We start from the raw sequence: 12422 nt of genomic DNA, 5'->3' as shown, positions 1-12422 counted from the left end.
ATTCAGCATTCAGATGAATTTTCAAAGAGGCAGTTTCCACGGCATGTACTCACCAGGGGCTCTGCCATAATGATACGAATCTTGCGTTCAGCCTGAGTGGTGAAGTTGACAAATAAACTTTTGAGGACATATTCTCCTGGTTTACTGTCTGGGTCCACATTGATGGGTAACATGGTTGGCGGCCCTTTCTCCCTGTGCGTGCCAGAAGCAGGTGGAACCGGAGGCTTGATGTAACCGTTGCCAACGGGAGAAGCTGAAAAACAGAATGGGCATTCTTACTGGCTGATAATAATGTCATAAATATTCAGATGGACTGTGTTAAACCATAAATATCAGGATATGAATCATATCAAGAAAGTCACACTTAATATTATAACCTGGCCTTATTCTTTGGAAATGGTGTCAGAATTTTATTATTTTCATTACACTATGTTTGTGTTATACCATATTTGATCATCTCAAGATTCTAGTCACTACATTGCTTTAGGTAAATTAAATTGGAAGCTCATAATATAGCTGATCAATCTTACAATACTTAAGATGTTTTTGGCTTATTTTTTTGGTTCTACGGAAACAGCAGTCCCATTTAGAAAATGGGTAGAAAACATATATGGGAAAAAAAGTGATTTCTTGTCCAGGTTTTCCTCATGGTCAAGAGCTCTCTCTGTGTTCTGTGCTTCATTCTAATAATGGAAAGGACTCTGGGGTCATTCCTTCCAGAAGTCTCCAAGAATCAATTTTCAGAAGCCAAGCTGGCTCTTGCTCCAGAAAGGGACGCACCTCTTGAAAGATACGAGGCTCAGGCAGTGCTCTGTTTGCCATCCAAGGTTTGGGTTTAACTTTTCACTTTCACCACCCTTTGGCTCAAGTTGAGACACCTCTGTGCTTCCTTTATAAAATATGTTGATTCCCCACTAGTACTATATCTTCAACAGAGTCAGCTATTAAAGCTCCTGATGAGTGGCCTCTGTTCAGAATGCAACAGAGTCAGACACTGTTTTAATTAGATGCTAAACTTTTTTTGAATTCATAAATGCAGTTTCAAGTCTCTACTTTTTACAGTACTGATATGTTAAATTCTACCACCCCTCCCACACAAGCCCTTGTAAGATGGTCAGTTATTAATATCCAATGAAAGAAACGTAAGAGCAAGTGGGCTTGGGATAGAGGCACTGGGAATGCTGAGAACAGGAAATATATAGTTAAACATAAGTATTTAGCTTTGGGTAACTGGATATGGAGATTAAGGGAAAGAGTCAAGTAAAAAGTGGGTTTCCAGTTTGGACACTGGATTGGATATCGAGAGAATGGTGGTGTCATCAATATTAAAGGCTGAACAAAGTTCTTTCTCCATGAAAGTTGGATACTCTTTTCATAACTACAAATAAATGTAAGGCTTCTCTTGCCTTCTTTCTGTCTCAAGCCAAGTTCTGAGGAAGCAATATAACGTTTTGTTTATTTTATTAAATTACAAACATGTCCCCATTGTTACACAGACGACTCTCCCTCACATTTCCTACCCTTCCTCTGTAATTCATTTAACCTGACATAACAGTTGAGGAGCCCCTTACATCTGAACGGTCTTTCCAGATCTCAGCTACCACTAAACTGTAAGACTATGGCCTCGCAATTACAAAAATATAATAAAGCGTCTTGCATATTATCTCGTTTCCTCTCCATTCCCCCTGGCCGCATCCTATCCAGGCCCTTGGAGACCTATGGCTAGATTATTTTAATAACTTCTTTGCAGACATTATTTCATCTGCTTTCCATATCAAACTAATCTTTCTTTTGCATGGCTTTAATCATAACACTTTTCTGCTCAAAACTTTCAATAGCTCTCAATTACCATCATCCAGCCTCAGCACCCTGGCCTGGTTTTGAGGGCCTTTAGTAGTTTGCCTCCACACCCTCACCCAAGTCCTGCTGATGCCCTCAATGGCCTGTGAGCACACTGGCTTCACTTATTCTTCCTTCTTTCTTTTCTGCAGCTCCTTTCCATTCTTTTCTGCCCATCTCTTCCTCCTCTTCTTTCAGAGCCACTTCTATTCTCATCTCCATAACACCTACCTCCACTAGGCCAGTCCTCACCGATCAGTTTGCTTTACAAGAGTTGAACATTTAACCCAAACTGTTTGGTGTTTTGCTTTGTCGTGTATATCCTACATTACCTACGAAAGGCTCAATAGACTGCTGCTAAGTAAAGTAATTATTGATTGGAGACAAGGTTTTTGTCTAGGGTCGGCCCTGTAATTAAACCATATACTCTTCTAGCTATATCTCCTAAAAGTTCCCTAATAAGACTGTAGACTCCCAGATGTCATACAAAGTTCTTTGCACAGATAATACTCAATAAATCTCCTTAAATAACTAACTGAAAATGTTCCCTGACTTTATTTCTGCAGGTCTTAAAGGGATTCCTGGGAATAGGAACTATATAAGGAGATGCAATATGTCAGAGTCTTTTAAGAAAGGATGCAGTAGTTGTGATAGAAGAGTCATTAATTAAATGGTACCGCAAGCAGTGCACTAAAAGGCACTATTTATTCCAAAGGGGCATACTGAAAATCAAGTGATGAAAATGAGGTCCTGGCCACTCCTCTGCTTCACCTCCTACTTCCCCAGTGCAGGCACCTTGTGGAAGTAGGACACCTCCCCAATACCAGCTTAGAGAAGGACATAATGTCTCAAGATATCTTCCTCAGGTATCAAAGGCATCATGCCACAGAACCAGAGACTGGGATATAAACCTAAAATGTCTATTTGGAGTATGACTTTTTATTATCTTTGGGTTTCCACAGGATTTGATCCATTTCTAGATGACAGCAATAATTGGGTTGATATAATATATACAGTTATTGCAAGACAAGATCCATAATTGCATGACTCTGGGGCCTAAAAGTCTTAACTACAGTGAAAACATTTTCACGAGAGTGACCTCTGACAGTCCTCCTGCAAGGCTGCATTTTGAACTAGAGAGATGAAATTTAGATACCAGAAAACCTCTCAGACAAATCCTCCATTTAAACAGCTGAAGAGCCAATTCGCTGCTATCATAAAAATATTATTCACCTGTACTTCAAAGCCAGACATCTTTGTGAATACAAACGTGATATTGAAAAAGATAAAACTATATGAACAGCCTTACTGAGCTGGAACTATCCTAGCCCAGCAGAGCCCTGTACCACAGCAGAAAATGATTCAAGGTGGTGTGTCACTCATCATTCTGAGTTCCAAACACAGATCAGCCTAGGCATCTGGAGATGCATGAAAGTTAATGGGGTAAGTGTACTTGAACTAGGTCCACTTCCAAGTTTCAGTAACCCTCTTCATCCTACCCTAATTAATTCATGGCAAATCCTAGCCTCAGGATAATTTCAAAAGTAAACATTAGGACATGGCACCTTTCAATACTTGAGTTATTTGGTGACAATATAGTGCAGACCAGGAAACTCATGTTCCCCAGTAGTCAAATTTGAGTCACAAAGTCCACACTAGTGTAAATATTAGAGCATTATCATTAGAAAGAAAATCATCAGACCCTCTCACAGCATTTGCTTGCCCTTAATCTATACATAAGATAATTTGTCTAGTTTCTAAATTCACAGTAGTCTGGAAACAGAAAATTACAAGGGACGGGTGTAACTTCTATGGGTAGAAATGCTAGTAGCAAAAGAAGAAACAAAATTGCATAATTTAGAAAGCTGCCAGAACTTAAAAATGCAGTTGGCTGAATATGACAGTCTCACAGGCTTGAGGGTTTTGACTGCTGTCACAATTTATGTTCATTATGATGACCTTAAGTCTCACAGAAAGGTAAAAAAGGTGGGAAAAAGACTAATATAAATTTCCAAAGGTTACCATTTCAAAAAGATAAAACTAAAAAAACTTTTGGTGTATAAAAGGGAAAAATTTGCTGCCTCTAAGAATTTAGCTCTCAAGAATTAAATCTATTCCTTCATAGGTCTCATTTTTAACTGAAATTTATTTTTGATTGAAAAAAACAAAATAAAGCATGGATTCAGTACTAGCCATACTGAGGCCCCATTTTCCAGATTTGCAAATGCCATGACTGAATCAACTTCTGTCTACCTGGGGTGCTTTCCTTGCTTTTTACCCAGTCCTGCAAGCAAATCCTCCTACCTTTCAGGGTCCAGGTCAGTATGGTCTCCTCCATCTGGCTTGGTCTGGGCCCTGCCTGCCAGTGCCATCCAGCTGCCCCAAGGGTCAGCCTTCTCTTCATGCCAGGTCTCTGGAAATAGGGATCTCTCCCAATGAAAGGATCCTGACAGAATCTTTATCACATCTTCCCCATCCAAATACTTGTTGAAGAAACAATTGTTCCTGTTGCTTAATTTGTTGTATTAAAAACCCCCATTAAAATTTTTTGCATATAATGAATTTTTTAAAATCTGTTTTTATTTATTTTTAATTGTGGTAAAGTAGACAAAATTTACCATCTTAGGCTTTTTCAAGTGTATGGTTCAGTGGCATCCATGTGATGAATTTTTTAGCTCCAACTCCATCTGCCTTTATTCTCCTTTCCTTCATCCTTTCTATCGTCATATAACAGCTCAATTTCTCTAAAAAGTCATTCAAACCAGTGCTCCTGTGGTGGGGGCTGGTGTGGAGTGGAGGAGAAGAGCATTACTTTTATATATTAATTAGGTTTCTAATTATTGAATCCGTTTGAAATTTGTCTTCTCTTTATATTTTCTCATTTACATTTTAATCTTGGTTTTAACATGTTCTAATTTTTTTCTCCATTGCCTTCTTTTGTCTTAAATGAGTTTTGTTAATGTTCTTTTATTATTTTTATTCCAAATTCTGTTCCTAATTGATTTTGTTGGATGACTTCAGGAAGTGTTTTCCCGTGTTCACTGGGTCTCTATCTTTTATATTAAGCAGGGCCCATTCCTTAAATTATGAGAAGTCTATTTTATACTTTTGGGGCCCATTCATTTTCCGTTTATTAAATCTATTTCGGACTGCATATCTATTCAGACTGATGATCTTTTTGAACATGACTATTTTTCCCCCAACTTCACTGACTTATAGCTTAATTTTTAGGCTGGCTGCTCTTAGCTGGTTTAAATCTTCAGTACAATTTCCCTAAGTTACCAACATTTCCAGGACAGACTACCCTCCTAACGGTAGCACCAATATAAACACCTCCACAGCTCATAGTTCAGCTACATTTTTATTATAACACTGAAATGAAATGAGCGTCCTCATATAAGAGCCCTAGAGGCTAATGGTGGCATAGATGTTACAGGAAAGCAACTGGTTTTCTCAATCAGATTTTCAGAGAAGTAATACCATCTTTCATTAGAAGCTATTGTTCACTGACTTACTCATTCATTTCAACCAATACTTATTTAATGAGTGACTAGGCTTCAGGCACTGTTCCAGGCACTGGGAAGATACTGGTGAACAAAGTGATAGTTCCTACTCTAATGGAGCTTATGTTGTACTGAGGTGGGGTAACATAATCAGCATTTCATGTGCATATACACACACACACATACACCCGCCCACATACACACAAATACCACACTGTCAGACTACAATAAATTCTAAAAGAACAAGGAAAAATTAAACAGAGTAAGTGGCTAGAGGGACCTGCTCTTCTCTATCTGCCTACAGGCATTCAGGTGCTACAGTCTGGGGCTGCCGCAGGAAGGAATGAACACTGTGTGTATTCTTGGTGTCTAAGAAAATCCAGGCACACATGGCTTGGGCAGAATCTGTTTTCCTGATCCATGCATTTGGCCTGCCCCATATCTGTGTGCCAGTTCCGGTGGAGATGAGAATTTTAACCAGCCTGTGAAGGGCATGAACTAAAATGCCCAATGAGCACACTGCTTTCCCATCTTCCTGTACAAAGTACTCCATTCCTCAGGAAGCAGAGATGTTTGGCCTGCTTTTTCACCAACTTGCAAAGACAGACAAGCACAGAGCTAATTTTTCAAAACACTCATTGCTTTTACTGATGCTCCCATTACTGGAATTTTACCCAGAGTATTTGAAATAAAAAATGGCTTCCTTTTTCTTTTAAGTGCTCCTGGGATTATATGTGGTAACCAAATATTAAAAGTAGTACTCATCCTAGAAAGATGATCTGATTAAACAACTTAACTTTATAGAGATCAATGTAATCTTATCGTTCAACAAAGGAGTAAATTATGAGATTTCTTTGTTCATGGTTGTACATAAATTATTCTTTCTGCCAGTTCTCAATACTTCATTCATTTTTCAAGTTCTGAAGGCAAACCCTGTTAGTAAACAAGAGCTGGGATCTTTCTTTAGAATCACACTTTCCCTCTCAAATGCCTTTTCTCCTAAGACTTAATTTGTTTACTAGCAGTACGGGAACATTTCATAAAACATAAACAAAGGGTGATGCAGCTTCTTTGCGAACATGTCACTCTGTGTATAGAGCAATAACAAATTGTCCATTAAAGCAAGTATGAGGGAATTTAAGAAATGGCATGTAAAAAGGTACTGCAAGTACTCAAATGGCCAGAAACCCTGAAAGTCATGTAAAGTAAATTGGGATAAAAAGAAAAAGAAAACAACCAAACAAGACAGAAAGAATTATTTTCTTCTGAAGAATATTAAGAAATCAAAAATGTTGGGATAAGACAAATCAATAGTTTCAGCAACACAAAAAGATTGCTTAACGAAGTGATAGATGATTCTTAAATAATTACTTATTTTAAAGTGGGCCAAGAAAAGAATATCATGTAAAAAAAAAATACCGAAAAACAATTTTTGCATTGGAAGAAAAGTATAACCAAAGGCAAGCTTAATTAATTTCTGATTAATTTCCATAAAATTCTGATAATGTGAAATATTCCTCCCATTTTTATGGATTACATACATTCCTCCTTTTACTTACACTTTAATTCTCCTACAGTTCTCACGTTGTGTTCCTTCAAGTTTCAGAATCTACATGATATCTCCAGACGAATTAGTATCTTTAATTCTTAAAATAATCCTAGAAGGCTAATCTCCCTTTTACAGATAAGACCATGCAGATTCAGAGAGGTTAAGGGACTTGCCCAAGGTTACAGAGTGGTCAACTCAGGATCTGACCCATGAATGTGATGACGTTATCTTGTGAGCTTCCCATATCGCCCGGTCTTTTATTTTTTAAATATATTTTTGTGTTTTTTTTAAAAATTTTTATTTTATTTTGTTAACAGAAGATCTACTCTCTTACCAAATTTTTAAGTGTATAATATACTATTGTTAGGCTATACATACAATTGTATAGCAGATCACTAGAGCTTATTCATTTTGCTTAACTAAAACTTTATATCCACTGATTAGCAACTCCCAATTTCCCTGTCCCCCTGCCCCAGGCAACCACCATTCTATGTTTGGGTTCCATGAATCTACCCATTTTAGATACCGCATATACATGGAATCATGCTTGTATATTTAGAAAACCCCATCGTCTCAGCCCAAAATCTCCTTAAGATGATAAGCAACTTCAGCAAAGTCTCAGGATACAAAATCAGTGTGCAAAAATCACAAGCATTCCTATATACCAATAACAGACAAACAGAGAGCCAAATCATGAGTGAACTCCCAGTCACAATTGCTACAAAGAGAATAAAATACCTAGGAATCCAACTTACAAGGGATGTGAAGGACCTCTTCAAGGAGAACTACAAATCACTGCTCAACGAAATAAAAGAGGACACAAACAAATGGAAGAACATTCAATGCGCATGGATAGGAAGAATCAATATCCATGAAAATGGCCATATTGCACAAGGTAATTTATAGATTCAATGTCATCCCCATCAAGCTACCAATGAGTTTCTTCACAGAATTGGAAAAAACTACTTTAAAGTTCATATGAAACCAAAAAAGAGCCCACATAGCCGAGACAATCCTAAGCAAAAAGAACAAAGCTGGAGGCATGTTACCTAACTTCAAACTATATTACAAGGCTACAGTAACCAAAACATCATGGTACTGGTACCAAAATAGATATATAGACCAATGGAACAGAACAGAGGCCTCAGAAATAACAACACACATCTACAACCATCTGATCTTTGACAAACCTGACAAAAACAAGAAATGGGGAAAGGATTCCCTATTTAATAAATGGTGCTGGGAAAACTGGCTAGCCATATGTAGAAAGCTGAAACTGGATCCCTTCCTTACACCTTATACAAAAATTAATTCAAGATGGAGTAAAGACTTAAATGTAAGACCTGCCACCATAAAAACCCTAGAAGAAAACCTAGGGAATACCATTCAGGACATAGGCATGGGCAAAGACTTCATGACTAAAACACCAAAAGTAATGGCAACAAAAGCCAAAATAGACAAATGGGATCTAATTAAACTAAAGAGTTTCTGCACAGCAAAAGAAACTATCAGAGTAAACAGGCAACCTACAGAATAGGACAAAATTTTTGCAATCTACCCATCTGACAAAGGGCTAATATCCAGAATCTACAAAGAACTTAAACAAACTTACAAGAAAAAAACAACCCCATCAAAAAGTGGGCAAAGGATATGAACAGACACGTCTCAAAAGAAGACATTTATGTGGCCAACAGACGTGAAAAAATGCTCATCATCACTGGTCATCAGAGAAATGCAAATCAAAACCATAATGAGATATCATCTCATGCCAGTTAGAATGGCAATCATTAAAAAGTCAGGAAACAACAGATGCTGGAGAGGATGTGGAGAAATAGGAACGCTTTTACATTGTTGGTGGGACTGTAAATTAATTCAACCATTTGGAAGAAAGACAGTGTGGCGATTCCTCAAGGATCTAGAACTAGAAATACCATTTGACCCAGCAATCCCATGACTGGGTATATACCCAAAGGATTATAAATCATGCTACTATAAGGACACATGCACATGTATGTTTACTGCGGCACTATTCACAATAGCAAAGCCTTGGAACCAACCCAAATGTCCATCAATGATAGACTGGATTAAGAAAATGTGGCACATATACACCATGGAATACTATGCAGCCACAAAAAAGGATGAGTTCATGTCCTTTGCAGGGACATGGATGACGGTGGAAACCATCATTCTAAGCAAACTATCACAAGGACAGAAAACCAAACACTGCATGTTCTCACTCATAGGTGGGAATTGAACAATGAGAACACACGGACACAGGGCAGGGAACATCACACACCGGGGCCTCTCGGGGGGTGGGGGGCTGGGGGAGGGATAGCATTAGGAGAAATACCTAATGTAAATGACGAGTTGATGGGTGCAGCAAACCAACATGGCGCATGTATACCTATGTAACAAACCTGCACGTTGTGCACATGTACCCTAGAACTTAAAGTATAATAAAAAAAATTAGTGGAATCATGCAACATTTGTCCTTGTGTGACTGGTTTACTTCACTTAGCATAATGTCTTCAAAGTTCATCTGTGTTGTTGCATATGGCAGGATTTCCTTCCTTGTTAAGGCTGAATAATATTCCATTGTAGGTATATACCACAGTTTCTGTATCCATTCCTCATTCGCTGGTATAGTGGTATCACACCATTCCCAGACTGTCTTTTAAAACAAATCAGCTGCCTATGTCGAAGACTGTCCCCTTACCCATAGGTTTTGCTCTGGTGTAAGCTAGTTTTGGGACTTCAGGGTATGACAAAATACAACATAAACGTTGTAATTTGGAGAATGGGGTTTCCTATGATTAGAATAGTTGTATACTTTCCGGAAAGACTAATATATCCTTAGGCCATGAAGGTCTCTCCCTCTGTGTTCTCTGCCCTCATGAATGAAAATGCACTTTTTAGCCATTAGAGGGACTTTGGGAAAGACTAGGAGTACAAAAAAGAATTGAACATATGGGCCAGGCTCAGTGGCTCATGCCTGTAATCCCAGCACTTTGGGAGGTCGAGACGGGTGGATCACGAGGTCAGGAGATCGAGACCATCCTGGCTAACACAGTGAAACCCCGTCTCTACTAAAAATACAAAAAAATAGCCCGGTGCGGTGGTGGGCGCTTCTAGTCCCAGCTACTTGGGAGGCTGAGGCAGGAGAATGGGCATGAACCCGGCAGGCAGAGCTTGCAGTGAGCCAAGAACAGGCCACTGTGCTCCAGCCTGGGCGACAGAGCGAGACCCGGTCTCAAAAAAAAAAAAAAAAGAATTGAACATGGAGGATCCATAAAAATATATGAGATCTGATTAATGACACACATACCTTAGAAAGACCTAAAGACTATTCTTTCCTAGATACGTTGATGATATAAATTTTAACTGCCTGTTATCCTAACAAGGAGCAAGTCTACTTAAAGGCACAGTTCTTTGCTTACTTCAGTCTATGTTCTCTCAAAACCATTTTTGTCTCTGGTCTCCCCAGACTGAATACCTTGGAGAGAGTGAAGCAGTTCAATAAAGAGAAAGTTAGCATCAAGTGTCTGCCCTGTTTTCTTTTCTGTCTTCCTCTGCCTTCCAGTATTTTATCTGAGAGATATGACAGTAACACTTCAGTGATTTCCTTTATAAATGTCTGTCATCTGCTAAGATGCGATTACATGGACGTTCCCCTGATTTTCAAAGTAGGTTCTGTCATCAGAGCCTGAAAGAATGTCTGCCAAGATCCGTGCGCAAAGGAAGATGAGGTTACATTGACATTTCAAGGTCCTTTCTCACCAAAAGGAGATCGAATAACCTGCTAGAGGCAGGATAATCCTGAATTTCAACTTCCTTTTTCTCCCTAAGAGAAGTGACCAACTGCTCTCATTCAGGTGTCCTTTGCTGGCTCTCCTCCCTTTTTTCATTTTCTTCTCTTTTCTAATTTCTTCTTCTGCTTGCTCATTTCATGCCGCAAAATATCATTAATGTGAACTCTACAAATTCAAAATGTGTAGATTATTTGGACAAGACCTTGAATTTTTAAATCTTAACTTCAAAAAAACATCTGCTGACTTACAATTTGAATTACTGGTGCTCAGTCTTTAGCACATCACAGTCACCTGAAAGGTTGGACACCTCTTACCCCAATTCAGTGTCAGAGTCTGGGGTGAGACTGGAGAGTCTGCATTTCTAACCAGTCCCCAGGTGATGCTGGTGCTGCTGCCCTGGAACCACACACTGACACCACTGATGGAAATAAATAGGAAGGAAAAGGAGGGCAATTTAATCAGTTAATAAAATTGTTTCTAATCTTATCTGCCTATAGAAAAACTGATAGGCTTCATTAACTCCAACAAAGTTAACATTTTGTAGGTAAAATATAGTGGAAAGAACGCTGAACTCAGAGTCCAAGGTCTAAGCTCTAATGTGGCTCTCAGTGACCTTGGGGAAGGAACTTGGACCAACTGGGCTTCAGCGTCCTTACCTGTTATTCTTAAAGAGTCTAGGTTAGATTGTCCTTTCAACCTCTACTATTCTATGAAATATAAAAGTATGCACTGAAAATGTATGAAAACATCATTTGTTCAAAATCTCTGCAGTTCAAACACTTAACAGTTAACACTTGCCTTCCCTTAAATTATATGAATTAGGGAGATTCTATCATCTATCCTCTCTACAGAGTAAAGCTTGACAAATAATCCTGACCTTTCCAGTTGTATCTTCACTTCTCTGGTTTCATTAAATTTTAAGCCTGGAAACTCCCTAAACTGCAGGCAGACAGTGGGGAAGCCTGTCTTTATTCCTACCTGTAAACTCAAGACTTTTGTTAACATTAAGAAAAAAAAACGAACTGAAAGTCTGACTTGTGTCTAACCTAACCCCGCATTAGGCCTAGTCTCTGTTCTGGGCCACAGAGTAGGTGGACACTGTGGAATAGGTGGCATTTGACCCAGGTCTTAAAGGATAGGTAGGATTCTGATAGGTAGGGAAGAGAAAGGGGCAACTCGGGCAAATGGAATGGCATGGCAGGTACAGAGAGGCATCTGCCAAGTGTCTCTTCTTACCCCCTCCTCCTGTCACCCTCCTACCACACATCCTTGGTCTTAGTATATCTGTTCAAATTTGTCTTCACCAAGGAACTGCAGAGTCCTCAAAAACAAGACTATCTCTTGTCTTTATCACCAGCACTTAGCACCGTGCATGGCACAATTAAGTAAATAACTGTGCTCACTTAATATTTGTGGACCTGAACCCAACCAATTCTATAATACAGTATTTGCTAGATGAAATAAAGAAGAGCATATATGAAAAACTTAATAAACTCTTAAGTCCTGTAAAAATGTAGGTTTTAAAATACTTATTAGCATTAGAACTAAGGTCTTAAATGGCAAACCAATGAGTGTGAACTTTATTTTGAGGGCCACTGGGAGCCAGTGGGTTTCTGGAAAGAATGCTGATCTCATGTTGCTGTGTAAATTGGGAGAAAAAGCGGCTGCTTGGAAGGACAACACAAACTAAAAGATGACTGCACCTACCATGAGAAGACTAAT

The 12422-nt window shown here is 38.8% G+C and overlaps 1 protein-coding gene across 4 annotated transcripts in view; it reads right to left on the bottom strand.

Annotated features, from left to right (window-relative positions):
* The window catches only part of FRY (FRY microtubule binding protein), a 448961-nt gene that overhangs the window by 217422 nt on the left and 219117 nt on the right, over positions 1–12422 (bottom strand). For all 4 annotated transcript variants that reach the window (XM_055096587.2, XM_055096586.2, XM_034936539.3 and 1 more), the window contains one exon: positions 54–253. In XM_055096587.2, the coding sequence (XP_054952562.1) occupies positions 54–253 (200 nt within the window). The remainder of the gene's footprint in view (positions 1–53; positions 254–12422) is intronic.

Source organism: Pan paniscus, chromosome 14 (genome assembly GCF_029289425.2).
Source record: "Pan paniscus chromosome 14, NHGRI_mPanPan1-v2.0_pri, whole genome shotgun sequence".
Taxonomy (NCBI): domain Eukaryota; kingdom Metazoa; phylum Chordata; class Mammalia; order Primates; family Hominidae; genus Pan; species Pan paniscus.
Note: the sequence above shows the minus strand (reverse complement) of the source record. Positions and strands in the feature narration are given on the sequence as shown.